We start from the raw sequence: 27,730 nt of genomic DNA, 5'->3' as shown, positions 1-27,730 counted from the left end.
AAATCATAAAGACAGCACGGCTGCAAGTATTAGATTACAATTTGGATTAGGCTGCCATTCTTCTACATTACTTCTCTTCTACTAAAGGCTATCCCAAAAAACGTTTCCTTCAAAAGGATCTGTTTTGGTATCAAATGTATGCCATGCATGTAAAATACTCATTTGGGGTAAAAAGAGTAGAAAATTGGCCATTTTGCTTTGGGGTTGAGACCCTTAGCTGCTGTCCTCCAGCTGGGATTCCCACCAGCCCAAGCCTTACAGGATGACCAGCAGCGTGGTCTGGAGTGTGTTGCCATGACTTCTCCCCTCAGAAAAAAATCTCTCAGTATAAAGCCCACGAGTACTGATGAACCCAGGAATCACAGAACTGCTCATTGCTGGAAAAGCCCTCTGAGACCCCCAGCCCACCCCCACTGCCCACGTCCCTCAGTGCCACATCCCCACGGGTCTGAACACCCCGTGCAGCTGTACCTGGCTGCTCTCTGGAGGAGACATTTCTCCTAGTGCACAACCTGACCCTCCCCCCAGCACAACAAGGCCATCAGCTCTCATCCTATCACTAGTTACGTGGAAGCAGAGGAAATGCAGCCCCAAGCTAAGTCAGAAATAAGCTGCTGTTTATACAGTCCCATGCATGATGCTCATACTCCCATACACCTCCAGGCACCCCAAATGTCCTCCTCTGTCCCTCAGACTGAACTGACAGCACAGCAGCCATCACAACCCATCACAACGTCCTGCTGAATCCCCGAGCGGTCAGTGGCCAGCTAAATGCAGAGCCCAGCTTTTCAGGAAAGCTGAATCGGAAAAGTTTGCACCTTTCCAAATGTGCATTTATGACCATTTTTTCCTACTAAAGTTCATTTGCCAGGAAGTCGGGGTGTAAAGGTTCCAAAACCCCTCAGCCATGCAGGCAGCCCGTCGGACTGCAGAGCTGGAGCTCCTGAGTCCCAGGCAGGCTTTCACTGCCCCAAACATGTGCAGCTTTCAGAGGACATGCCTGCTCACCTGTGGGTCAATGGGGGAGCTCCCCACAAGTTGTGAGGTTGAAGGAGGGCACGTTCCTGCCCTTTGTGCCATTTCCCACTGCTCACACACATCTCTCCCATGTAGATGCTGGGTCCTGTCCTGCTGCCTCCCCCGAGCATCCTCCTGCAGCTGAATGACCAGGAGCCCTCCCCTGTTATACCCAACCAAGCAAGTCCAGAGGCCTTTCTCTAAATTTTCCTTTCTTCCTTTACTCAAACTCCCAAATCTTCACTCCTTATTTTTCCCTACTAGGAAGGCACCATGGCTGTGCCCCAGCTCCCACTGCAGGCAGAGCTCCTGCCCCAGGACCACGCTGGAGAGGAGCTAACAGTCGGATCTGAAGATCTTTGAGGTCTTTTCCAGCCTTGAAGATTCTATAAATGTATGGACAGACAGAAGCTCAGCAAATACTTCAGTAAATCTGCAGCAAAAGCACTAAATGTCAGCGCGCATCTTCAGCTGATGGACAGCAATAGGGAAGGACCTCTTCTATCCGTTCTGCTCTTTTGCCTCCTCTTAGCAATCTGCTTTTGTTGTTTTTAATTTCCAACGGGTGAACAGAGAGAGAAGTCAAATCAACGTGACTTCAGAAGCAAAGAGAAGTCAAAACCACTCACAAAACTTAAACGTTTACAGCTAAACTGCCACATTTAGCCTCGCATGTACATAGATGCCCAGAAATAACGTGTGCTGGATTATCCCTGCTTGTAAATAGCGTCTAGGTTAAAAAACAGACAGCAGAAACCCAAGGACGGCTCAGCAGGCGGCCTCGGGCAGCGGCGGCAGAGCCCGGTGCTTCTGCAGGAGCTCTGCCGCTGCCCACCCACATTCATCATTCAGAAGCTGTTAATTGCAGGCTGTTAAAACGCTAATTGCTTTTCAAAAAGTCTCGCTGCCACATTCGGGGTCGCGGAGGTTTCCCGATTTAAGAGCTCACGGAGGATTGATTGCGGAGGAGATTGGGCTCCCTCTCTCCTTGCCTTTCGGGAGCAGCTCTGCCCCCGCGGCTCTGGTCCCACTGCCAGCATCCAGCCCGCCTGGCAACACCGCGCCGGCAGTCAGCAGGGCCGGGCACAAACACCTCCCAGCTCCGGGTGCGTTTTATCAATGAGAAAGAACTTCTGTACCACCGAGAGCACTGGCACAGGCTGCCCAGGGAGCCTCTGGAGTCTCCTTCTCTGGAGAAATTCAAAACCCACCGGGGCACTTATCCATGCAACCTGCTTTAGTAGGGAGGTCTCCAGACGTCCCTTTCGACTCCTACAATTCTGGGATTGTGTGATAATGGCATTAAAAGTGGCGTGTTTAATAATAAAATCAACGGGAGCATTGAACACCACTGCAGCCCTTCAGCCCCACGTTTAGGAAAGGAAGCAGTGCAGATCCCCAGGCCTCTGCACGGGATGCTGCAGATGCTCAGAGTTGGAGCCCAGCTTCAGATCACCAGAAAATACGCCATCTTCAAGACAAACAGCAAGACACATAACACATCCAACTCCTGAGCCATTAGGGACAGAGCTCCCAGTCCCCACTCCACTCCTCTGGGCCCACGGGTACAGCTGGGCACCACCAAATTGCCCCTAAAATTCCAGCTCCAGAACAAACCTCAGTATATTTAGCAACAGAGCTTTTAAACAGCATTTCAAGAGAGCTTCCAAACAGCTACATATGTCAAGTGTGAAATGAGATGCCCTACTCCTGCTTTCATTAATTAACTCCCTGAACCTATTCCAGTAATCACAGCTGTGCAGCAGTGGGGGCAGGAGCTTTGTGGCCACCGACTCACCGACCTGTCCCTGTAAAGCACCGGTGTGCTCCCAGCCAGCAGCACTGGCAGCGATGGCCTTTCCTGGCCATCTCATCCTGCACACCAGCACTCCTGGGAAGCAAACAATGTGCTAATGCCGAAAAGCATCCCACCTCCACCATCCCCCCCCGCAAAACTCTGCTCCCAGCAACCAGCGTGCAACCCAGGCGATCCACGAAGCCCTGTGGGCCATACCATCCCCTAGATTTACCATGACAGTAAGCTGTGTGTGAAGCCTGCTTTGGCTTCACACAACTGTTTGTCCCTGAACGTTTGAAGACTTTTTCCTCTTTTGAACTCAGTGATCCCTATGGACCCCTTCCAACTCCTGGATGGTCTCAATTTGCAAATGGGGAGGTTTAGCTTGGAAACCAGAATGAATCCCTCCACAGAAGCGTGGTCAGGTCCTGGAACCAGTTCTTCAGGGCAGCAGTGGAGACCCCATCCCTGCAGGTATAGAGAAGAGTGGACACGGTGCTCAGGGACGTGGTTAGCGGTGGCCTGGTGGTGCCAGCAGCGTGGACAGGTTTGATGACCTTGGAGATCTCTTCCAACCTGAACGACCCTATGAACCAGAGCACGTGAGGAGCCAGGCAGCTGCATCCCATGCCAAACACCCCCTGCTCAGCTCCAGGGCACCCAGCCAAGGGCCCCATCCCTGCAGCCAGCACAGAGCAGTGAGGACAGCAGTGTGAGCCATGGGGACACAGCTCGGCCACGCTGAGCGCTTCGTTAACACATTCACACTCTGAAAAACTTCTGTGATTTATTTCCAGCCTTATGAATACCAATTCCAGCATAAAACATCAATCTTGTTGTTTAATAGGATGCAGTTCTGGAAGAGTACAGTAAGTTATGCAGCAAAAAACCTCTGGAACTTCAACTTTCTCTCTGTCGTATCAGAGCAATTATTTCTGCATGAACCAATCCTTTGTATTTCAGAGAAAAAAAAATCTTCAAACCCTAATTTCTAGGAGGGTTCGAGTCATAAATGACTTCTGAAACTCCAAAATCAGTAACGCAGAAACCAGAAGTGTGGATCCATCTTCGTCCCCTCGTGCTCCCACGGCCCCGCAGGCTGAGTGCCTGACCTGCAGCATCCCCAGCAGCCCTCACCCACACAAGCTGAGCTGGTGTCAGTGGGGCTCAGCACATGCCAGCAGCAGCTGTCCCAGGGGGGCTGCCAGAACCCCCTGCCTTGTTTGTAGGAATGCTCCCAGCTCGCTCAGGATGCGGTAAACAGGACAAAATTTGCAATGAAATCAATGAAATTCTACTTAGCTACCCTGGGGAAGCATCTATGGCACGTTTTAAATTGTGGAATTTAATTAATTTTCCTGATTTATATGCTGGCCAACGAGCTAAGATTCGTTTTACCTCGTTAAATCTATTTACACTTGGATAGCAGAGACAGACTGAGGAACGCATCCAGCCAACCAGAGAACACCCACCGACACCTGACTTCAGTTACTAATGCCATTTATTTCCCTCTGTCTGTCAGGTAGAAGGGGCAGAGCTGATGCCATGGATAAAAGAAAAGCCCAGTATCCAAAATCCTGTTTCCAGCATGCTGCCCCTGCATGCCTCACTGCTGCACATTACTGCTACGGCCCCAAACCACTGCCTGCACTTTGTTTGCTTTTGGATTAACTTCCCAGTAGGTAAAGCAATACCATTTTAATTTCCAAAGTTAAACACGATAGCATTATGGAATTAAACTGAAACATGCCTTCCTGGACTGGCATTTACCCAGCGAGCTCACTGTTACCTTAGACAAACCACCCAGGCTGCTGACAGCTACAACTGCAAAGCAATATCCCTCCCGTTGCATCTTCCCAACCTTTACGTGGACTCCAGCAAAATGTATTCCTTCATGCTATTCTGAGCATCACAGACTCATTGGGGTTGGAAGGGACTTTTGAAGGCCACCTGCCCCCACTGCCCAGCAGCAGTTTACAACAAATGTCTTTGCACCATCCTACCTTGAATCATTTTGCACAGCAGCACCATCACATACTGTAGCTTTATTAAGTTCAGGAAGCACATACAGAAGCGTAAAGTTCCACTGAAGGCCGCCCAGCCCTGGGCCATCACTCATCCTGCTGGGACAATGTCATCCTTACAGACATTTGGCTTTTCCTCCTCAGACTTCTGCCACTCTCACATTGCATCAAGATTAGCTAAGAGACTGCTCCAATACACAGACATCTCAGCAACATTTTAGCCAGCAATAGAAAGAAGCAGGAAGAGGGGGAATCCTCTGCTGAAAACTCTTCCAGGGGGAAAACAACACTTCTCAGTTGAGGAGGAGGAGTGGCACTGACTTATGGGCACTGTGAGGTGTGGGCAGCACAGCCCAGCACCCCAGGCTGAGCCAGAGCCTGCAGCCATCCTCCATCTGCAAACACTCTGCAGGTGCCTTAGAACTGCAGATGAGTTCCTGACCCCTGAAACACGATTCAAGCCCTCTACAGCAACATCCCAGCTTTGTTTGAGGGACAAAAAGCCAAAAAACCTACTACTCGATTTAACAAGTGGTTTAACATACAGTAAATTAAGTCTGACTTTTATGACATTTACCAAGCAAACACGAATGGAAGGATTCGGGTTGTTTGCCTTTGTGGTTACATGGGATATTTAATTAAGTTCTTGCTACTGTCAGTATCTTGGTACTGCTTTCCAGGCACTGAAGCAGCATCCCCTCCTGTCCCAGCAGGATCATTACCCAGAGGCCAGGGCTCAGCCCAGGGCTGACCTCAGCTCTGCAGGAGGCAAGCTGCACTCCTGGGAACGCGTTAGCTCGAACACTGCCGTGTGTGCATGGCTTCCCTTGCACGCACCAACACAGATATGAAGCTGAAAAGTAATTTTATGCTGGATATTAGCTCAAGCAGGAAGTTATCACTTTAATAACTATAAACATCCATTTGCTTGCTTCGTTACACAGCATTAAAGCTGGGCAGATCATTTACAACGAGCTCGTTAGAACTGCTCCGTGCGCCAAGATGAGTGGTTGTTACTGCTAGGCACACAGGAGCCCACGGAGGAGGGGGGAGGCTTCCCAAGCATGTCAGTGCCACACTTCTGCCTGAAATACCTGGAACCACTCTCCTTTGGTGTTCTGAAAACATTACTTCTTGTTCCCACAGCACTATGAACTCCTGCTCTGTGTCAGCTAGACCTCGTGGCTGTGCAACCTTCTGGCTCATCACCTGGGCCACACTGAGTGAAGAGGAACTGTCTGGGGCTCGTAGAAAACATATGCTACAGTTAATGTATATAAACAACACAACTCTTTTAATATATATATTAAAATGTAAAAAAAGGGGACAACAAGAACATAAAACCACTGAGTTGGACACTAAAAGGCAAACACACAAGGCAAGGTGCCTCCCAGTGCACCACCATCACTGTGCGGCCCCTGCAGCCCCAGGCACAGGACGGCACCTCAGCTCTCCATTAAGTTCCCCACCTCCTCAGTGCCCCCTGGACAAGGGGGAGGGGAGGGCAGAGCTCCAGCACAGCCAGCAGCCATCGCTCCTCTGCTGCAGAAGAGAAACTCCTCCACCAAAAAAAAAAAAAAAAGAAAAAACCAACTGAGTAATTGTTATTATGAATACGTGTTTTATATCAGCAGAATTCGCTAATGAAGCAAGCTGACAGACACATGAAGGAGCATGCAGAAAGCTCTGGCACTGAGAGGTGTTTTGAACATACAGCACTGCTTGGCCGCTAAGTTACCGATAGGAAAAATACTTAGTCACTTCCCAGCTGTTCCGTGGCAGGCTGAACCATTAAATGTAAACCATTAAATAATTCTGAAAGGAAGAGAACAGGTGGCAAATGGCTTATATGGCAGATGGTGTCTTTTTTAATATTTGTACTGGCTGCTAATTTACAGAGTCCATAACCACGCTCTCCTATCTTACCTTTTCTATTTGAATAATTAAGAAATTGGATGTGGGAAAAAAAAAATACCCTAGCTCCTAATACAGCAGCCATAAAAAAGGCATCTGAGATTACCAGCCACCCACACCTGAAGCACCACATAACTGCATTCTAGAACTTTATTGCCTGGTTGTTTTTTTTTCCCCTAAGAGAGTCCTCTTCAAAGCCCTGGCTTGATAGCACCAGAAAATTAAATCCTCTCCTTAGCAGTGGAGCAAATGAGCACAAGGATGCTGCACAGATCGCCGCGTAGCTGCTTCCCACCAGCTTTTATTTGGTCTTTATGTTAACGCTGGCACAAAGCCCACGTTAACGGCGAGGGTGGCAATAAATATTTAAAGAGGGCACATGAGCAGAACCACCTGGAGATAAAAAAGGGAAAAAGGAAGAAAGGAAGGACTAACCTAAAGCTGAGCTCCGATTGTGTTTCTGGACCGTTCTCCATGTCAGCTCCCTGATGGTGAACCACCTGCCCGATGCGCAGCACAAACCACAGAAACACTCCACTCAGGTTTCTCACCACGATGATGACCCAAGCTCTGCAAAGTCGCTCTGCACATGCTGAGTGCAGACTGTTTAACCAACGCTACCAGGTTCTGCAAGCAAGGAGGAGCAAGAGTGCTGCTGAGCAGAAGAACTGAAGCCCAGAGCTCTCCGGGATGCCAAAACCTTGCAAAGCACAAGGTGCACCCACAGCTCAAAGTGCCGTGTACCACCTTACTGGGTTCACCCCGCTGGCTCTGTCTGCTCACAGAGAGCTTTCTCCCCAGGGACAAGGTATTTTCCAGCAGTGAGCATCTGGCACTTTATTCTGCATCCCCAAACCCAGAAGACGTGGGTTGAGGCAGAAATGGGGGACATGAGTTGGCGTAACTTGGAGGAAAACAGTGGCCAGTGGTCAGAGGCAGCTCTCTGCTTTGCTGTTGCCATACAAGTTAATGACTGGGAAAGCTTCAAGAAAGAGTAATTTAAAGGACAGATAATGCCAGGAGTACAGCGTGCTTTATAACCTCGCTGCCTTTCAGCTAAAAGCATCATCACGCTGACGTTATTAAAGGCGACTTATGGTTCTCATGGAAAAATAAATCTGCGAGAGAACATTATCTGTGGGCCCCGGGGCAGCTGCATTCTTCTTGCTTCATGTATGATTTATAAACTGACCTGGTAATTAATGAACTTCCCACGTTCTCCTTGTTGAAAGTTTACGTGAGGCAACGTTCTTAGAGCCGTAGAACCACAGACCCATTAATGCTGGAAAAGCCCTTTGAGACCCCCAGCCCAACCCCCACCGTGCCCACGTCCCTCAGTGCCACAACCTGCCTCCAGAAATGGGGACCCCCCAGCCCTGTGCAGCTGTGCCCGCGCCCGGCTGCTTTTTGGAGAGGAAATTGCTCCGATACCCAACCTGACCACCAACCATCCTTTCCCTCCAGGTCACACCACTCCACCACCCTCTGCTGCACAGCTCCCAGCAGCAGCAGCTCGCACCTCAAGCCTCCCCACTCTGCTTTCTGCTAAGGACTCACCCCATCCACTTTTCTCCCTCTTCTCGCTCACACCTATCCAAATTCCGATTCTGAGCTCATGAAAACTCCCATTTGTAATTTTCCTTCCTCCCCTTGTCCCAGCTCCCAGGCCTTGCTGCCATCCTCAGCACTCCACCACAGCTCAGGAAGCTTTCCATCAAGAGCGTGTTGACAAAGATAATTTAAAGTGAACACCTCAGAGTCCTCTTCACCGTGAGCACAATAAAAAGGAGTTTCATAAAAATGTTTTATGTAAGCCTTTGCTAAGGAAATAGCCAGCCCTCCAGAGAGGATGATTAATAGAGAAAAATGGTTAGCTGAATCTCTGAGTTTATTTTATATGTGCCGGGCATTTCCAAGCTTTCTTTCCTAAAAAGCTGCTATATATTCCGTAGGAGAACACACCCAGGAGCGCGTGGCATACTGTGAATGATTGATAATGGGCTGATTGCTCAGGCACTCAGAGCATGGGAGTTGATAGCCTATCACACACTCATTCGAAAGGAAAGCAACAATTATCATGGCCTGACATGTTTATCACGGCAGAGCCGAGCCACTTATCTTAACGCTATAGCTTCTTGATATTATAATATTCTATCGTGTCTAATACAATTCATGCAGGGCTCACTGCTGCAGCTGTAAATCACAAGTCCTGCGACTGCTTCTCCCAGGAATACCCGAGCATCTCAATTCAAGGAAGAATACATCCAGCATCTAAATTTGTTTTGCAGCACAGATGAAGAGCCACTCTCTCACACTTTGATTCTCCTATCAGACACTCGCTTTCAGAGAGTAAAATGATCTCTGTGGGTCAGAAAAGACCCCATGGAAAGCCCCCAGCCCTACAGAGCTCTGCACTCTGCTGGCAGGGCAGTCCTCCTGCAGCAGCAGGGTGAATAACCCGAAAGAGTAGTATCCAGAGAAAAGAGTAAGGAAGATGGTATATTTTGCTAGGCTTACCCAGATGGTAAACAGACAACCAGTGAATAAGAGAGGCTCACCTATTCCAGATGGTCGAGGCTCACTAATAACTCCACAGGGGAGGGATCTCCAACAAGAGATCCTTCCCCAGTCATGGTCAGCCCTTAAATGGGCTCTGGGAGAGGCGGAGCCAGACTCCACTCCTTCCAGTCACACAGGTGCATTGCCTTCACCTGTGCTGTGTCCGACTCAGTGCTCACCTCAGGTGATCCATCAGTGGTTCAGGCCGTGATTCAACAGTTCCCATACATCTTTGCATCCTGAAGCACCTCCCCATTTACCTGCACCGTTCTGATGACTGCTCGGGGGGAACAATAATTACAGAGATACATTTTTCCTGTGAAGATTTCATCTGAACTGCCAGTATCGTAACTGCATGCTTCCTGCAAACGTCAGTCTTGCTGTGTGTGTTGCACTGCACTACACTTCCGGTACCAAAAAGATGGAAAAGGCACCAAAATTCCATTTTTAAACTTCGCTGGCACACGGTGCTTTGAAAACGTAACCGAATAGTTCCAAAAATGACTCAGGAAAGGTGCACTCGCACAGCAGTCAGGGATGCTGCAGTGCTCCCCAGGACCACGCAGAGGAAAGGACCGCATTTAGGACCACATTTCCTTCCTGAAGGTGACAGAGGACTCAGCTCAGTTCACGTGCTGCCCACAGCTGTCACAGCACACCAAAATATTACAAGTGCAAACTTTTAACACGCGCTGAGCAGTACCACGGAAAACTACTGAACCCCAGAGCACAGTGACAGCACCTGTGTGTGCTTACACCTTCCAAAGCACAGTGCAGGGCTCAGGCAGGGGCTGTCCTTGCTGCAGAGCACACCACGCTGCTTCCCCACGCCGCCCCAATAGTTCTTACCTGGCAAGGGGGATGCCAGCACCGGGATCCTGAGGGGAGAGAGGGCGAGCAGGCGGCACGGTGGCACAGCAGCTGGGGATGGTCCTGGGGGGGATTCGGCCTCCACTGCCAGCAGTGCCAGGCTTGGGGGACCTCCCACCGGGCTGAGGCCACGCCGGCAGCCACCTGCAGAGAGAGATGCAACCATTTCATGGGGATGGACATAAGGATGCTCCCAGCATTCTGAATTCAAGCACACAGCAGCACAAACAGAGCATTCTTAAGCTCGCATCCAGCAACGTGAGATAGGAGTGTAGAATGGCTGAGGTTGGAAGGGACCTCAGTGAGCGCCTGCTTCCAGCAGCATGCTATGCTTGGAAAACCTTCTCAATGGCTGCACAAAATCACGCTGATTTTCTTTGAAGCACTTGTAGCAGCACCGCTGATGGATGACTTGTTGACCTTGAGGGTCTTTTCCAAGCTAAAAAGGAAGCTGTGTTTCATGCAGCACCTTGTACGAGGATACAGGGCTGGCACCATGGCCCTTGCCCCTCCTGCTGCTGCTCTTCCAAAACTCTGAGCTTGGCAAGATACTGACAGTGATAGGACAAGGGGGAATGGTTTTAAACTGAGACAGAGGAGATTGAGGTTGGATGTCAGGAGGCAGTTTTTCACTCAGAGGGCGGTGATGCACTGAACAGGTTGCCCAGAGAGGCTGTGGATGCCCCATCCCTGGAGGCACTCAAGGCAAGGCTGGATGTGCTCTGGGCAGCCTGCTCTGGTGCTTGGTGACCTGCCCAGGGCAGGGGAATGAAACAGGACGATCTTTGAGATCCTTTCCAACCCAGGCCATCCTGTGATTCTATAATATTAGAACCCCATGTGTGAGAATATGCCCTTACAACCTGGAGGGATAACACAAGGCAATATTGAGTGATTTATAAACTCTGCACAGCTTATACATGTAAATGAAAAAAACCTCAATAACAGAAGAAGTCAAGCAGTTGAACATATTGATCTGTATTCACTTCATCTGCCATGGGTCATAATGATGCACAAACACCCATACATGACTTTTGCTAAGTAAAAGCTGTCTGATTTTAGATCTGAATGCTCCTGTTACCCATTACATTAACCAGACGTTAACACTACCTGTTGGACTGCTGCCCTGCTCTATGCATGCAAACACCTAAGCTGTACAAGCTTCATGCACAGGTGCCTTCACCTTGAAGAAACTTCATACAATCATAGAATAGCTCAGGTTGGAAAGGGCCTCACCACCCTCTGAGTGAAGCATTTCCTCCAAACATCCAACCTAAACCTCCCCTCTTTCAGTCTAAACCCATTTCTCCTTGTCCTATCACTTTCAGACCACCTTGCACAGGAACTCGGCAGCTGCCCAGCAAACGCAGGCTCAAACTCACTTCAGACTACATAACATTTACCGTGATGTCTGAGAAGCTTAAGGGGAAGACCTTTGGAGCTCAATCTTGGCTAAATACGTCAAACAAACAAGAAAATGAGTAGTAGAAAGTCTTAAGGAAAAACCTTATTTGACAAACACCAGCTGTTACTCCCTCTACACTGAGCTATGCATTCAAAAATTAAGCAATCATTAGCTTATTATGTTATTTAGCAAATGTTTGCAGCTCATGTGGAAACCCTTCAGGCACTGAGAGCCAACTGTAGCCGAGCACAAATCCCTGCTCGATCACAGCAGACATTTCCTCAATCTGTTGGGTTTCCTGCACCTCTGCATCACTGCTGAGCCAGTGCCCGGCCCCAGGGCACTCAGAAGGCATCAAGGGGCCACGCTGCCAGCTCAGCAGCAATGACTGTCCCCTGGAGAAGCCCCACCATGGCCACTCTGTGGGCAGGAGATGCAGTCCAGCCCCATACAGCTCTGTGGCTGGGTGCCCTGTGTGCACCTTCTCACCCCTTCTGCCTTCAGACACCTGGATGCTCTTACTGCCAAGCATTCCCATTCTCAGCTCCTGGGGTAGGGGAAAGTGGTTCAGTAATTTCGGAATGGAATTAATTCCACTTACAGCTAATTGGGGCTCTTCTACTCGCTTTCAGCAGCTCTGCCTCTCAATCTTAGAATAAACAATTATTTGCCAACAAAATGAGCTTTCTGTCTTAGCAAAACAGACGTCAAATATTTTCAGTATGCAGCCCTAAAAAAAGCTCTGCTATGGCTACTGGGTATCAGCTCCAAGAGGACTCCATTTAAATACCTGTACGTGCACTTACACAGCAGGCATGCAGGCAAAGGAACACCAACAAATGGCAACAACATTTAATCTTTCAATCACGGCGAGATGAAAAACCAAAGTCCCCCAGAGTCACAATGGAAACATACAAAGATCTCACCGTCCAACTATGTGGACCGTTTCAACCATTTTTGCACTCATTCACCCAGGACCACACAGGTGTTGGTCAGATTCCACACCCCTCCTGCACCTCGGCCACCTCCAGGTGGGAGCAACAGACAGAACACCTTCAGCTCTCAGAAAACAAACGTTGCATGGGAAATTACTTTCCTGCCAGCTTCCTGCAGGGTACACGAGCAGAGAGGTTGTCCACTCCTCCACGGATTCTTCTTTTGGAGGAGGTGCACATCCCCCCCAGAGCTGAGCAAAGCAGCAGAGCAACAGAATCCTGCATTGCCAAAGTCTTCTGCGAGCTCAGCTGAGTACAACTCCTGGAGCAGGAGCTAGCAGGCCTTCCTTATTAAAGTTTCATCAGCTCCGTTATTAAAGTTTCATCAGTCGGTTGAAAGAGAAGTTTGGGTGATTTCCCCGCCTTTGATGAGGCTCTCTCTCACTGTCTCCTATTAAATAATTCCACGACGTGAGGATACCCCTGTAATTGTTAATTCTGGAACGGGTCACCCCGAGCTGAGCACACTGAACACCATCGGCCCAGCAGCAGGATCCCCCAGCTCAGCCTTGGGACGGCACTGCCCAGGAGCTGGGCATCTCTTCGGCCATCAGCAGGATGGAGGAAAGAAGTACTTCGTAGAAACCAATCCCATTTTGCTAGGAGAATTTCCAAAAACTTCTGGAAATGGCCTTTTGGAAACACGTTCAATGACTTATTTCCTTGAATTTCAAGGCTCAAATGCCTTCTGAACAGGAATAAAAAACCATCATCAAGATACTCTTAAGGGGGGGAAAAAAATGTTATCACCAATGGCTTTTTCTCCAAATCTGTTTTTGCTAAGGCACACTACATCCTGGGCAGCAAGGCAGCAGCTGTCCGCACAAACAACAAAGCCCACATCGATGCTCTTGCCCAGCCTTCCTTCCCACTGCCTCTCCAGAGCAATAGGGAAAGATGCACGAGGTGGGCAGCACTTCTTGGCGATGCTGAGAACGCAGAGCAGCTGAACAAGCAACAGAGGTACTCAGAGATAACTGATCAAAGGAGGTGAAATGCAGCCACAGAGATGGAGCACAGCAGTGAGCCCATCTCAGCAAATGACATCTGATCTCCAAACATTGCCTGCTGACAGCAGATCCCAGATATTTCCATCTGGGTAGAAAAGGCTCTACACACACAGATATGGAAGTCTCTGTTGTACCTTTCTTTTATTCTAGCACAGCATCACTTCTGTAAGCTTGCTAGTTGCATCCAGCTCCCTGTTCTGCAGCCAGAAGATCCCTTTTCACGCAGCAGACCTGTGCTTATCAGCTTCACAACAAACCCTGATTATTACTACATTCTTTCAGTCTGTTTCTTCAGTTCTGCCCGCAGGAGGATCTTTCCCCCAGAACTATGAGTGTCTCCCAAAAGACCCAAATGGAAGAAGGAAAAGGTAAGAAAACCACACAGGTTTTATACAGACCTTTTATAAAGTTCAAAGGAACTTTCCAAGTGTCACAGGGTAATGAATAATTAACTGTCTTCAAAGGAAACCTTTCTGACATAAACAGAGTTCCACTCATCTGCCTCCTCCCAGAGAAATGGGCACTGAACAGACGGGACCACACAACACTCACCTTATCTCAAAGCTTTCCATTCACCACTAGTTCAATTCAACACTACTGAAATGGCCTCTGGTAGTTTAGGACAAGGACTCCAAAGCTCAGTTACCAAAGCATGGAGCAGCACCCATTGGGATTTGCAATACTTTCCAAGGATTAAGGTGATAAATGTTTGGAAGGCTCTCAATGGACACACGCATTATTAAGGCTGTAGGAAGTTAAACACCAATTCAGTTGAGGTTGTTTAAACACTTTCACTGGTGAACCAGTGAAGTTAGTAACACTGAGGCCTCAATCCACACCTACAGAGGGCTGTATGCCATTACCAGAACCACAGAACTGTAGGGGTTGGAAGGGACCCCTAGAGACCATTGAGCCCAACCCCCTCCCAAAGCAGCTCCCAGCCCAGGTTGCACAGGTACGAGTTCTTTTCAAAGCAACAGTTTTCTTGTTTGTTTTCACTTCTATCCATAAAACAACTAACAAGCCAACCACCTGCACACCTTTGTCTCTAGACGACCTTTAAGATCCCTTCCAACCTAAGCCATTCTATGAGGATCTAGCTGGTTTCATCCCCACTGGTTTCTGGGCACCAGTACCACCGCACAGCCCACCCATTACTCCATTTGCCACATCCAAGCACTGCACAATCCCAGCTGCCACGTAAAAAAGAAAGTAAGAAGTCTATCACTTGTGATTGCGAAGACATTTCATTTCACCGACTCACAGCCACCCAAATCAGCTGAAGGCAGAAGGAGGGTTTATCAGCAGACAGGAACACTGCCAGTGGATCCCTCTGGTCTAGTCCACCAGCTTGGGACCCATTCTGCAGTGTAAGGCTGCCCCTGCACCAGCCTGAAGGCAATAAGTCTTGACACACAGCACGGATGTCATGGGATGCTCCCTGGGCAGCTCCTGCTGCCAGCCCAGGGCAGGCAAGGCTGGAGCACAGCTCGGTGAGCCACATCAGGACCACCCAACCCGGCTGCAGGCAGCACAGCACCCAGGAACAGCCAGCACAGAGCGCTCACCACCGCCTCTAAAGGTGTGCAGAAAAGAAATCCAGAAGAAGGAAGCATTTGAAAGGTGAATTTATTGTTTACTATCCCTTATTCCCTTTCCCTTCATCTGTAGAGTCTTTAAGAGGAACAGAACAACGTTTTCACGTGACAGTTCATTATTAAACTTATTAGGCTGTTATCAGTATTAAAACTGACAACTGTCTCTTGATAGGAGAAGAGAAGAACGTAGTTGAGATGAGCTACAGCGACTGCTGCTGTCTGATCATCTCTCCCCGAAGACAAGCCATAAAAAGGAGGGAACGGGATAACACAAGCTGTGTAGAAATGCCTGATTTCTGCCTTAGATTCATTCCTAGCAGAGCCCCAGGCTCCGACAGATATGAACACTGCTTTCTCAGCAGCTCTCCTTCCCAGCAGCAGAGGCAGCCCTGGCTGGCTACACAAGGTGTTTGTGAAGGCACAAGGGAGGAACAGAGCAGGACAAACGCAGCCACTTGCTGGAGCCTCTGCAGGGCTGCACACAGCTGGCTGCAGGCTGCTCCAGCCACAACCCTGCACATCCCATCACCTGCTGGGAAGACCACTGGGGGATGAAAGGACACGCTGTAAACACGAAGTTGGAAGACTTGACTATGACCTGAGCAATGAATGTATTTATGCTACACACAGACCCACATAAATACACAGACTTCAGTGCCCATGAGGAAATGCATGCTGCTTGGATGGGGATGTTCCCCTCTCAGGGTTGGGAGAGGGGCCCTGCCAGCACCTCCCTTGGAGCAGACAAGCAGTGGCACTTGGCACGCTTTGTGTGCCTCAGCTTCTCAGCAATTTGTCCCACAAGCTGCCAGGGGCCAGGAGCAAAGAGGTGAGGTTTGGTTTGGCTTCTAGAAAAGGGAGAGGACGGAAAATCCCCAGGTTTAATGAGGCAAAAGTGAACCTGCATCTGCAGGAGCACTGGGACTACTAGGATTTGACTATTGTTTGTGAAAACTTAAATTCGCAGCAGTGGGGAAGGTAACTCAGGGCTGTACCAGGTATTTTCTGGTACCACGAAGCAAATGGGACCACCACTCCTCATCAGACTGAAACATCATTTCCACTGAGTACATTCCTCAGGAGTGAGCTCAGCTCTGAACACGATGCACACAAGCTATCCTCTAAAGCACAGTATTCTGACCCGAAGCAATGAAACCTTTTTGGGGTGGGAAATGCTGAAAACCTGGCAGAACAAAACCAGGCAGAGAACTTGCTCCAACTGAAACCCCTTATAAGCATTTACAGAGAAGGAAATGGGAAGTGTTACCTTCACTGAGCCCGCTGCTTCATATCAGCAAGCTGTTTGAGTATCTAATCCAGTATACCACTCGTTGAGGGCACTGTGGAAGGCTTAGCTGGCCACAGCTGGGCAGTTCCTACAGAACATTCACTCCCCTCATCAACCAAGCAGTCTGGAACTAATAAGTTTGAGACCCAGAGATGGAGAAACAGCTGTTTCTTGGTTAACTCCCTCCTATCACTTCTTTACATGCCAGAACTCAATGAGCTGCACTCTACAAGCTCAGCAGGGCAGTACTGGGATTTTAACAGAAGTTTCAGGTGCTTCTTGCAAGGAACTCACTCCTTTTTTTTAATCAAGCACAAATGCTTGGAAGACCTACATTTAGGTCTTTTATCACATTTATATACATTTATCACACCAGCACTTCTACATGCAGAATTTGGATTTGGGAGAACCTGCTGGCACTGCTACCTGAATTGCACGTGGTTTGGAAATTCAGGTGCTGAGCAACTTGAAGCAGTACTTATCAATCAATAGCATGAAGCAATGGGTTGACTTAAATAGTGCATTTATCCTAATACAAAGAAAAACATGTTGATTTTCCCATCTTCTGAAGCCAAAAGGGAGGGAAAGAAGCGTACAGCCTCTTACATTTGTAACCTGGTATTGCACATGTCTGCCAGTAAAAGCACCACGACTGCTCACTTCTATGCCCACGTGCAATAAATAACAATAACTGGGGATCCTCACCAACCAAAACAGCCTCTGCAAGTCACCAAGAGGGATGAGTTTCTTTATAATGGGCTCAGGACCAGGCAGAACAATACTACAAAGCAGGTTGGAACTATAAGACTTTCCAACAGGTATATCATACCGCAACCTCACTTATATAATTGAAGTGAAAATTAACTGGTCTTAACTGGAGCTAAGGTTTGTACTTGATTTGGGTAGATAAAACGGAGAGCAACAAAAAGCACTTTCAGTAAATCAACCCAAAACTTCCCAGCTCTTTGGAGAGGGTTTATGTGTGGGGAGTCCAAATCCTCAGGAGAGGATGCCACCACTCTGGCAGCCCACGCAGACCCCCTGGGCTCTGACAGCCCCACACTCCACTCGCAGACACCCAGCCCTAGACCTCTGCACCTTGCATTCTTCCATCTCACTCATTCTGACTGATAATTTTGAGTCTTCACTTCCTCCCCCATTACCATCCTGCCACCAACACGTTCATCTCCAGGCTGCCTCAGCTCCCATCCCTCTGCACAGAGATCAAGGCACTGCCTTCTTCCAGCAAGCATACAACAAGCTACTGTTTCTAGGTGGGAACATACAATGCCATTATTCACTTTGGATACCCAAAATTCTAAGTATATAAATTCATACTCTGTAATATACCAGAGAATAACAGCAGAACCCTTTTCTTGCAGAAAACAACACCTCCTAGTAGCTGGCACCGGTACTCACAGCTGCGAAATTAGGTGCATTACCATTCACCAAATGTCAGTGCCTCACGTTCCTTTATCTTTGTAACACTGCTGATAAATTGAGAAAACAATTATATCATTACCGATAACTGCAGAAGGCAAACCTGCCTGTGAGATGGGCTTTCAGAACGAGCACAGCCACACAGGCTGCAAAAAGCTTATTAACTTCGCCATTTAAGCCACTTACCTAAGCAATCTGCTCTCTGCATTTTTATTACTTTTCATATTAACCGTAAAAAATCATACACTAAATACTTCAAGTGCTACCATAATGCTTCCTAGGAACTTTATGTTTGGAAGCAGCCTCTCACCCGGGTTGCAGTGCATTTGTGTTGTACCTTCCCATTCTTGCAGCACGGTCATAAACATATGGGTTTGTTTTCATAAGCTCTGGAGCTCACCAACTGCATGGGGTGTTACTCGATTAGCATCAGCCCGATGCATGGATTGCAGCAATGTGATTTAGTTGGGGGTCCTCGTGCTCCTGAGGAGCAGGGCAGCAAATGCTGAGCGTGCTGTGGAGGAAAGGAAACTGGAAAGGAGCCCTTCACACACAGCACAGCTCCCTCAGGATCACCAGCGTGCGACCCGCTGCTCTGCCTGGCCAGCTCTTCTAATCCACTAGCAGGTAGACTGACTCTTTATGCACAAAATATTACGTATGCACTTGAAACTCTCCTCTTTCCCTGCATGACGTGAGCCGACAGCTCAGGACAGAGCTCTCCCCACGCTCAGCAGAGCAGTACACACAGGCCAGCGTGTAAACCCAAGCCAGCTCAGCAGTTAGCAGGCTACCAGCCCGCCTGCCACGCGTGCAGGCTATGCAGGACTCCTCCTTCAGCATTGCATTTCTCATTAAAAGCACAATTCACAATGCAACACAGCCCAAATATTCCCTGTGCAACAGCATATCAGAATTTCAAGCTGTGGCACACATTTATGACCACTGTCACTCCCAGCAGAGAGCCTCAGCACTACTGAGGAGTGCTGTTAGGTTCTGGCAAGAGCAGAGCACAGCTTTCCATAAAGCACTGCAAGAAACACCCCAACACAGAGCTGATCCGTGCTGCTTCAATTCTCAGCAATATTCATTGCTAATTAATCAATCTGGCAAGTCAACCCAAATGCTCCTCTCTTCCAGCACCCTCCCTGTCCTACTGCAAAAGCAGAGAACTGCCTGCATGCCACACAGCCTCCAAATACAGAGAAAAAAACCCACGGGGAATGTTACCTGACATCTCAGGAACACAGAAACAGCACTGAGAACACCCCGATCCTCAACTGCAGAATCTGAGTATCAACAGTGTTTTACTTCCCGACGTTCCCTGTGAGACAACTGCTGTTTCAGATTAACACCGTAACACAAAACCTGGGAGGTTCAGCTTCAGAAATACACGATCTGTTCTCAGAACTCCAGCTTTTCTATGAACAGCTGTGTTCTGCAGAGTGATGCCATTTATTTAACAAATACCACTGTGCACAACTGAACCCCAATGAGATGACCCATCAGTTGCTCTCCTCTACTGATCACTGTCCACGGAAACTATGTCTCACTCCGAAAATCTGCAGCAAATGGGAGAATCCTGCATGAACTGCATCGGCCTTTTTCTTTTGGTTGGGTGGAAACAAACCCAGCACCCTGGGGGTGACACGCCCCATTGTTCTGGAAGCAGACAACCAGACACAGGATTATCTGTTCTGACCTTCTTCAATTAAAGCGCCCGTGTTGTTCTTCGGATGTAAACTAGGGGATGGAAAGCTCTCTGCCATCAATGTTCCAGACCAACTGAGAGCTTCAGATGAATGGAACGAGACCCTTACTTTAGAAAATGGCTTATCCCTCTCCCGAGTCCCATGAATAGCAGTAAATACTCAATTATTTACTAACCTGGCATCAGCGGAGGTGCCAGCACCACTGTGGGAAGAGGCCTGGAGGCAGGAGCTGGCCGGGCGATCGCCATCGCTGCTTGATTTGCCATTAGCAGAGGCTTCTCATTTCCCTGGAAGAGCCGTGGTTCCTCAGGATGTATCCACGCCGAATCCAGAGCAAATGCATTATTCAGGTATATCTGCACGAGGCAAGTAGAAGAGCATTAAGGTTGGACAGACTTCATTCTCACTTCCATTTCTGAGCCGCTGTTCTCGTCTTTAACTCGTTATTACCGCACGGATGAGCCTGGAGAAAAGAAGGCTGCGGGGTGACCTCGTGGCAGCCTTTCAGGACCTGAAGGAGCTTATAAACAGGAGGGGAGTCAGCTCTTGGGAAGAGCAGAGAACCGCAGGACGAGGGGAAACGGTTTGATGTTGAGGGAGGGAAGATTTAGGTAGGGCGTCAGGGGGAAGTTCTTTACTATGAGAGTGGTGAGCTGCTGGAACAAGCTGCACAGAGAGGCTGTGGGTGCCCCATCCCTGGAGGTGTTCAAGGACAGACTGGATGGGTCCCTGAGCAACCTGGTCTAGTATGAAACGGGGAGGTTGGTGGCCCTGCCTGTGGCAGGGGCTTTGGAGATTCATGACCCTTGAGGTCCCTTCCAACCCGGGTCATTCTGTGATTCTCTGTGACAAACCCAAAAGCACACCGACCGCTGCTCCCTAAGAGCTGCAGGCAGCATCAGCTGATGGCTTCAAACCCAGCCGGCTCTGAACACAAGTCAGCCAGTGCAGCATCAGCAAAGGAAAACAAGAGCCAGAGCCAACGCTGCCTCCGACACAGCTCCTGCAGCACAAGTCCACCAGCAGCTCGTGCACAGCTGACAAAACCAGAAACATTTCTCAGCTCCTATCGTTCACGAGCGTTAAACGCGATCAGACTTACTTTGCAGCTCGGCAGCCTTTTATCTAGCCAGCTCTTCCCAGCGTGAGGTGGAACCGCAGATGCGTACACAGGAGGAAAAACAGGCACAAATTCCACGCCGGAAGATGGTGAAAATCCAACGATCGGAGAATGAGCTCCAAACACCCACTGCGGGGGCAAAAAAGGCAGGAAGTTAAGCGAAGGGTTTTGCCCCGAGCAAGTCCGCGCTTCCAGCATCTCCCATCCACCTCCGTGCTGACCAAACTGAATTTCGTGCCTCCTCAATCCGACGCACATCCGCGCTGCCCCGGCCCCGCTCCGACGGACCCCCGCGTACAGAACGGCTGGCAGCGGCTTCAGCAGTCCCCCCCAGGGCCGGAGGAGAGGCAGAGTTAAAGCAGGCAGCGTATTTCTTCCTCAACTCGCTCTCCTTCGGCGGAGGGGCTCGGAGGTGCTCGGCCCCCGCCTGGAGCTGCCGGGACCCCGGCACGCACCGACTGCCGCTTCGCCCCGCACTCATCCTAACGTTACGAAGGGGGAGGCACAGCTAGCGGCTCTGAAACGCGGTCCCAATTATCCCCAGCACAGCCGAGAGAAATAACCGAAACCCCGTCGGGCAGCACGGCGAGGAGCTCGGCAGCGAAACGAGCCCCCCACGGCACCGGGGAAACCGCGCGCGTCCTCCTCGCTCAGATGGGCACCGCACGCGAACGACCCCGACAGCCCGAAAAGCGAGGAAAAATAATAAATACATAAAACCCACACCGAAAACCTCAAACAAAAAAAAAATAAAAAAAAAATCAAAGCGTTGCGGGTTTCCCAACGTGGAAAATCCCCGTGCCCGGGGCTCGAAGAACCTCTAGCGGCCGCTGCCCGGCACGGCACGGCACGGCACGGCACGGCGCGGAGCGGGCTCTGTCCGGGGCACCGCGCAGCCGGAGCGGTGCGGAGCCGTTACCTGCCCGTGGAGCGGAGGGGGATGCTCGGCGAGCAGCGGCAGCAGCGGCTCGCAGGGAACGGGCCAACCCACGGCCGGGGCCGACAGCAGCAGCGGAGGGGGAGCCGCGCCGACCCTCAGGAGCCCCGGCACGGCCCACGCCCACGGGGGCTCGGCGGTCCACAGCAGGGGCGGCGGCCGCTTGGCTGCGGGAGCCGGCAGCATCCTACATGGCACGGGGCCGCGCCGTGCCCGCCGCCCACTGAAAGTCCGCTCCTCGCCGGCAGCCGACGGCGGCTCAGGCACCGCCCCGCCGCGAGGCACCGCCCGCGGAGGGAGGAGCGGGGCGGAACCGGTACCGGGCCGAGCGGCCCTCGCCTCGAACGGGAGGAGAGGTTTGTGCCGCAGGTCGGGTGGGCGGAGGGGGGGGGGTGAGGAGAAAGCGTGCAAAACGCGTGCCGGGTTTCGGTTTTCACGCGAGGATGCCCCCGGTGCGGGTCTCCGCTGGCCCGGCAGCAGCATCGCTCCCGCTGTGGGATGCGGAGGAATAACGCTGTCCTGCCTTCGTTAGCAACAAAACCCTCACCTACCAAACCCTCACCTACGTTACCGCCAAAGGCGTTTGGGAAGGCCAGATGAGGTGCGGGCTGATGCTCGGGGTGAGCCCTGCCACACCGCGCCGCATCAGCTGCGCCCTCCGCTTTGCTAGGTCGTGGGAGAACACCATTTACTTTGACTTTAGTAAAGCCCGTGGCACTGTCACCCTCGGGACCCTCCTAGAGAAGCTGCAGCCCATGCCTTGAGCTGCTGTGCTCAGCTATGGCTGCAGAGCTGCCTGGAGGGCCGAGCCCGTGGAGCAGGACTGAACCTGTGTCCATCCAGCTGACCACTGTGGTGTGAAACCAGCATCATACAGATGTCCAAAAGCAAACTGGAGCCTTAACACCATATGGAAGAAAGTAAAAGTCCTTAGAAACTGATTTTTTGTAGGATCATAGAACGGCTTGGGTTGGAAAGGCTCTTAAAGGTCATCCAGCTCAACTGCTCTGCATCTAGTTTCATTCGGTGCACCCAGGGATTGGGTCTCTCGTGGCTGTGAGTGGCCTCAGTAAAGTTAATTCCTAAGTTTTGAAGCCACATTATTGAGATATGTGGTTAAATGCAAAATTCAGGACAATGTATTGCTTACAATCATCCTCAGAGAGCTCCGGGAAGTACAGATTTGAGTAATCAACAAAGTGACAGAAATCAGATCAAGAGAGGAACCCTTCCAAATATTTTAGTGCTTGGTGTGCTTTTTTTAACACAAAAATCTTGTGGTTATTGTAACTGAATAGAAAAATGGAAATATAATGACAGAAAAAATGGCTGTTTCCTATGAAATGCAATAATCTCGGGGTAGAATTTGCCTTAAATGGAGCGGTTCATCTACAGAATACCTAACATCACAGCAAATTGCATTTTATTCGTCATAGCTGCTGAGGGTTTGACATTCGGAGAAGGCTTTGCAGGCGATGAGCGGCTGTTTGTGCCCATCCCCCCCCTGCAGCTCCCTCCCCTCCTCGGTACAGCCCTGTCCCACGCACCGACGGCAGTACCGGCACCCGGGGCATCGCTGGAAGCAGAGCTCCTGCTCAGCGGTTCGGCCGTCAGAAACGCTGATTAACAGCCGGGAGTAATGAGGGGAAATGCAAACAGGAATGCTCGTATGTCAGTGCACCTGCAGAGCCGGGACAAGGACCCCCCTGCACGCAGCACGAGTGCAGGACGTGGGTCAGTCCAGCCGGACCTTCATACACATGCTGTCGTTTTCGCACGGAAAACGGAGCAAATTTAGCTCCTGGTAAATGCCCAACTCTTTTATTTCCTTCGGTGGGGGGAGGGAGATGCTATCGTTTCGTACCACTAACACGAGCTGGGAAAGGTCGGACCGGTAATGTGACTTCAGGCAGCCCAAGCTCGCTCAGGTCAGTTAAAGCTGGAGGAGAGCTCCTGATAAGAGACGTCTTATCACCTGGCGAAACCCACGCTCACACTATCAGCTGCTCCTTCTCTCAGACTTCCTATCATTAAAAAACGATAAAAGTGTCGCTCTGGTCCTGCCTGGGGAAAGCTCCGAGCATCTCCCGGTCAGTGCTATGACAAGTCCCCGCGCCTGGGGCTCGGCCGAGAGGGGATGCGCGGAGGGATGAGCCCCCTCCCACATTCAGCGCGGGATGTAGCCGTGCTCTGCTCTGCTTTTCCCGGCCAGGCCAGAGAGCGGCAGTGATGCTGAGTTCGGCGAGGGATGCAGCGAAGCGCCCAGGAGCAGCACCGTCCGGAGCACGGCTTATTTAACGCTGCGTGACAGATGGGAGGATCAGAGCGAAAAAGCCACGAGGGTACCCCTCGTTCTCCAAAGTACCCTCTTCGGTACCAAAGCAGCGTCTGGAGCGTATCTATTTTTTTTTTACTCTTGTGATTTCAGCTCAGAAGCGCTCTGGGGGGCTGTGGGAGTGCTGCTGTTAATCACCCACACCCGGTGCTCACATTACCCCCCCGAATACACTGAAGTTTACTTCAGATAGCCAAGGAGCCAATTTAGCCCTGTAACTAAAGGTTTAGGCCCATCGTCTTCATCTTTTAGTCTGAAAAATGGGCCTAACTTTCAGAAGGGGATCCCCTTCATTGTCTAAACTACAGGCATTGCCTACTGAGATATTATGGGCTGCCCTTTTTGCTGGAGCCTCCCGTCGTGAAACGGACGATGCTCGGTAATGACTGACCATTCTAATGGTAATGCATCGAGCTCCTGCACGGAGCAGAGGACGTGACTCTCCTCGCTGCCACGGCAGCACAAAGCTCAGGGACAGCCGTGAACAGAAGCGGAGCCGTGCCTGCAGGCGTCCTGCACAACTGCCAGCACTGAGCTGCGCACACACGCACGTGTGACACGCCGAAGGTGCCTGCAGATTTGGCACCGAGCACGCCCAGACAGATGAACTCCTCCCTGCCTCCCGCACGCGTTGTGAGGCTCGTTTGCCCACGCTTCCCAGGTTAACCTGCTCATACTACGACATGCAGAGGAGTTGGAGCGAGCAGAGGGAATCTCAGCTGCCATCTCTGCTATCTGGAGCTGTCTGATAGAGTAAGCATGAATATAAGCAGCTCTTTCTTTTCAGGTGCTAAAGCACCTGATTCACTCCTCCGCAGCAGTGCAGCAATCAGGAGCCCCATCTCAGGAGCTCTTATGTCTTCCACGTGGAGCTACCAGAGCACCCAGCCCCACAAATGACCCAGCTGGTGATTATACTGCTGAGTTTTCTCATAATGACGAAGACTCATAGCCCATCTCTGGGGTTAATCCCTACCTGCTGCGTTAGTCATTTGTTTCCAACAGTGCTAAACAGCAAATCCATCAGAAATGGATCAAATAAACCCACGATGCACCTAATTGTGTGATACCATGGTGGGAAATAGCACTGACTCCAGCTAACCATCACCTTTCAACCTGCAGCATGATGATTCATTGTCCCTCTGTCTTCTACTCTGCCTAGCAGAACCTGGATGTTATTTTTAGCCTGGTAATGCAGCCCACCTAAAGCTCTGCCCAATCCCCCTTTTGGAAATGGGGACTACCAAGCAGTAATCCCTTCCTATGGGGAGGGATTGACCCCAGATGCCTGAAACGGTGGGGTTCTCATGATGTAGCAGCTGATGTGCACAGGGAGGGGGGGATGGTACACAGTCCATGAGAGGGGCGAGTGGTGAAGTAGCTTCCATGGCTCCTCAGGGCACAGCTCTGCTCTCTGCTGAACACATTCTTCAAGGCAAACACATCAAATGAAAAATCCCAAAACGACCTTTAGTTTCCATTCCTGTAACATGAAATAACCTCGTACTCTTTTGTTGTTGTTGTTGTTTTTCCTGTATCCCATTGATTTCCATCTCCAGTGCCTCGATCACAGAATCACAGAACTGCAGGGGTTGGAAGAGACCTCCAGAGATCACGGAGTCCAACCCCCTGCCAAAGCAGCTCCCAGCCCAGGGTGCACAGCTCGGTGTCCAGGTGGGTCCTGAACATCTCCAGAGGAGGAGATCCACCACCTCTGTGTGCAGCTCCAGTGCTCCAGCACTGCACTGGGAAGATACAGCCCTGTTTCAAACCCACTGAGAAAAACCTCAGAAATTGGAGTCGCATGAATAGCACCTTCGGTGCAATAAAAGTCACTGCAGCACAACAGACGTGGTACATAGCTTCCAGGTTCCCGTGAGCCATTCCCTGCACCTCGGGGCAGTGGTGGGAATCACCCCGAGGTCCTGGCTCCCCACAGGTCTCCCTCTCTCAGCCCTCCTGCAGAAAACCAAGTGGAGTTGCAAGCCAGCAGCTGGCCATTGGGCTAGCACTGCTGAGAGGCAGCAGGAGGCAGATGGGGAGAACTAAAACATCAAACCATGAAGGAGCAGACTGAAAACAATCTCAGGGCTGGGGAAAGGGTGGTGGTGAATTCCTGCTGGTATCAAGGAGCCCCGGCAATACCACTGTTGGTCTCAGGGCTGCTCTGCTGTGCACACCTCGTACAGTTCCTAATTAGTCGTAGTTCCCCCTTTCACTCTGTCTCTGAGTCGTTGGTTTTCAAGTGCCCCCCTGAGGAGATCAGGCTGATTGTAGCCTTGCTGGGCGCCAGCTAAACTGATGGCACTTGGAGCAGCTGTCAGACTACAATGATGATTTATCTGAAAGTTTAACTGCAGAATATTAATTTCCTTTCTATTCACAGAATCACAGAGCTGTAAGGGTTGGAAGGGACCCCCGGAGATCACCGAGTCCAAGCCCTTGCCAAAGCAGCTCCCAGCCCAGGGTGCACAGGTCAGCATCCAGGCAGGTCTGGAATGTCTCCAGAGAAGGAGATTCAGTATTCTTAAGTTCCTTTTATACAAAGATGATGTTATTGATATCAGACTGATTATTTACGGAAGGAAAACAAAGGACCTCTGTGCTTCTTTTCCACTGCTGACTGGAAGAGGAGCAACCACCTCCTGCCAGCACTGCCAGCCCCATTTGCCACAATCCCGAGCTCATTCCAACCATGTTGGATTCAGGAACCAAATGTCTTTTCTTTCTTTAAGATAGGAGCTGCTGCTGCCCGGTCTGGAGTAAAGCTCTGCAGAAGTTTGAGTGCAGGAAGATCAGCTGAGATAGCTAAGGAAAGGAACGGGAAGGCCTTAAGAAAAATGTTTAAAATGGCATATCCCGAATGTACACACAGAAGACTAAGCTGATGTAAACATTTCTCTTTTGAAGCAGAGAGTCAAGTGTACAGTCATTTCAGGAAGCATATGTCTTTTTTTTTTAGTCAGATAGAATACATTCCTGGTCAGCTATTAACCCTCCTTAGTAGCCATTCCCAGCTCCAACCCACAGCAGCAAAAGCATAAAAATAATTCAGGTATATAGATGTGTCTACATTGGACCATACTGTAACCCAGAGCACTCTTGAGAACAAACTTCTTTCCTCCTTTTAAGGACCCCAGAAAGTTTCTACTTTGGGGCTGAACAATCCATAGGAACACCAGCCCAGCTGCCCTCCAAAGCAGGAGGGTCAGGTGAGAATGGCTAAAACTCATCCTCAATGAGAGGAAGCCTCTGATGCTCATCACCATGTACTCGCATTGGGTGCCTGCTGTATGACACTGAGGGAGCCAGGAAAGCGTGTTGAGCATCCCAGGTTTTCAATGAAGTCAGATCAACAAAGTCTTCCATGATAACTTGTTTGGAAATTAACTGCTTCATCGACTTGAGCGAAATATGTGTATGATTAGCTCTGAACATCTCGCTAGCCAAGCAGCAGCAGATTCCAAAGCAACAAACAACAGATGGTGGCATCTCTCATCTACCTACTGCTCTGAGGAGAATCTTGATGGGCAGTCAGATGGACTCTCTCATAGGAAGACCAACAGCAGGTTTCCAAGTGGAGAGATTCAATCTTCCTTGGCAAAGCAGCTCATTTACAACCAGGAGGTGAGGAGCAACGCTCACGCCTGCACAGCCACAGCACTACAGGGCAGGCAGGAGACACCACAGCATGGCAGCCTGTTGCAC

At 50.2% G+C, this 27,730-nt stretch overlaps 2 protein-coding genes across 2 annotated transcripts in view; one reads left to right on the top strand and one right to left on the bottom strand.

Moving 5' to 3' along the window:
• Positions 1–4,907, top strand: part of GLRX3 (glutaredoxin 3) — a 294,370-nt gene extending 289,463 nt beyond the window's left edge. The window contains exon 12 of the transcript XR_010622787.1: positions 4,897–4,907. The gene's annotated coding sequence lies outside the window, so the exon portion shown is untranslated. The remainder of the gene's footprint in view (positions 1–4,896) is intronic.
• TCERG1L (transcription elongation regulator 1 like) overlaps positions 1–21,873 on the bottom strand; it is a 57,992-nt gene extending 36,119 nt beyond the window's left edge. Inside the window, exons 1-4 of the mRNA XM_065746426.1 lie at positions 21,670–21,873; positions 20,733–20,879; positions 19,806–19,986; positions 10,162–10,326 (exon numbers count right to left, since the gene is read on the bottom strand). Coding sequence (XP_065602498.1) covers positions 10,162–10,326; positions 19,806–19,986; positions 20,733–20,879; positions 21,670–21,873 — 697 coding nt within the window. The remainder of the gene's footprint in view (positions 1–10,161; positions 10,327–19,805; positions 19,987–20,732; positions 20,880–21,669) is intronic.
• Between the last annotated feature and the right edge of the window lie 5,857 nt (positions 21,874–27,730).

The sequence above is a fragment of the Cyrtonyx montezumae genome, unplaced genomic scaffold (genome assembly GCF_038088225.1).
Source record: "Cyrtonyx montezumae isolate F1298 unplaced genomic scaffold, pur_monq_1.0 scaffold_4, whole genome shotgun sequence".
NCBI classification, from domain to species: Eukaryota; Metazoa; Chordata; class Aves; order Galliformes; family Odontophoridae; genus Cyrtonyx; species Cyrtonyx montezumae.
This window is presented reverse-complemented; position numbering and strand designations above follow the sequence as displayed.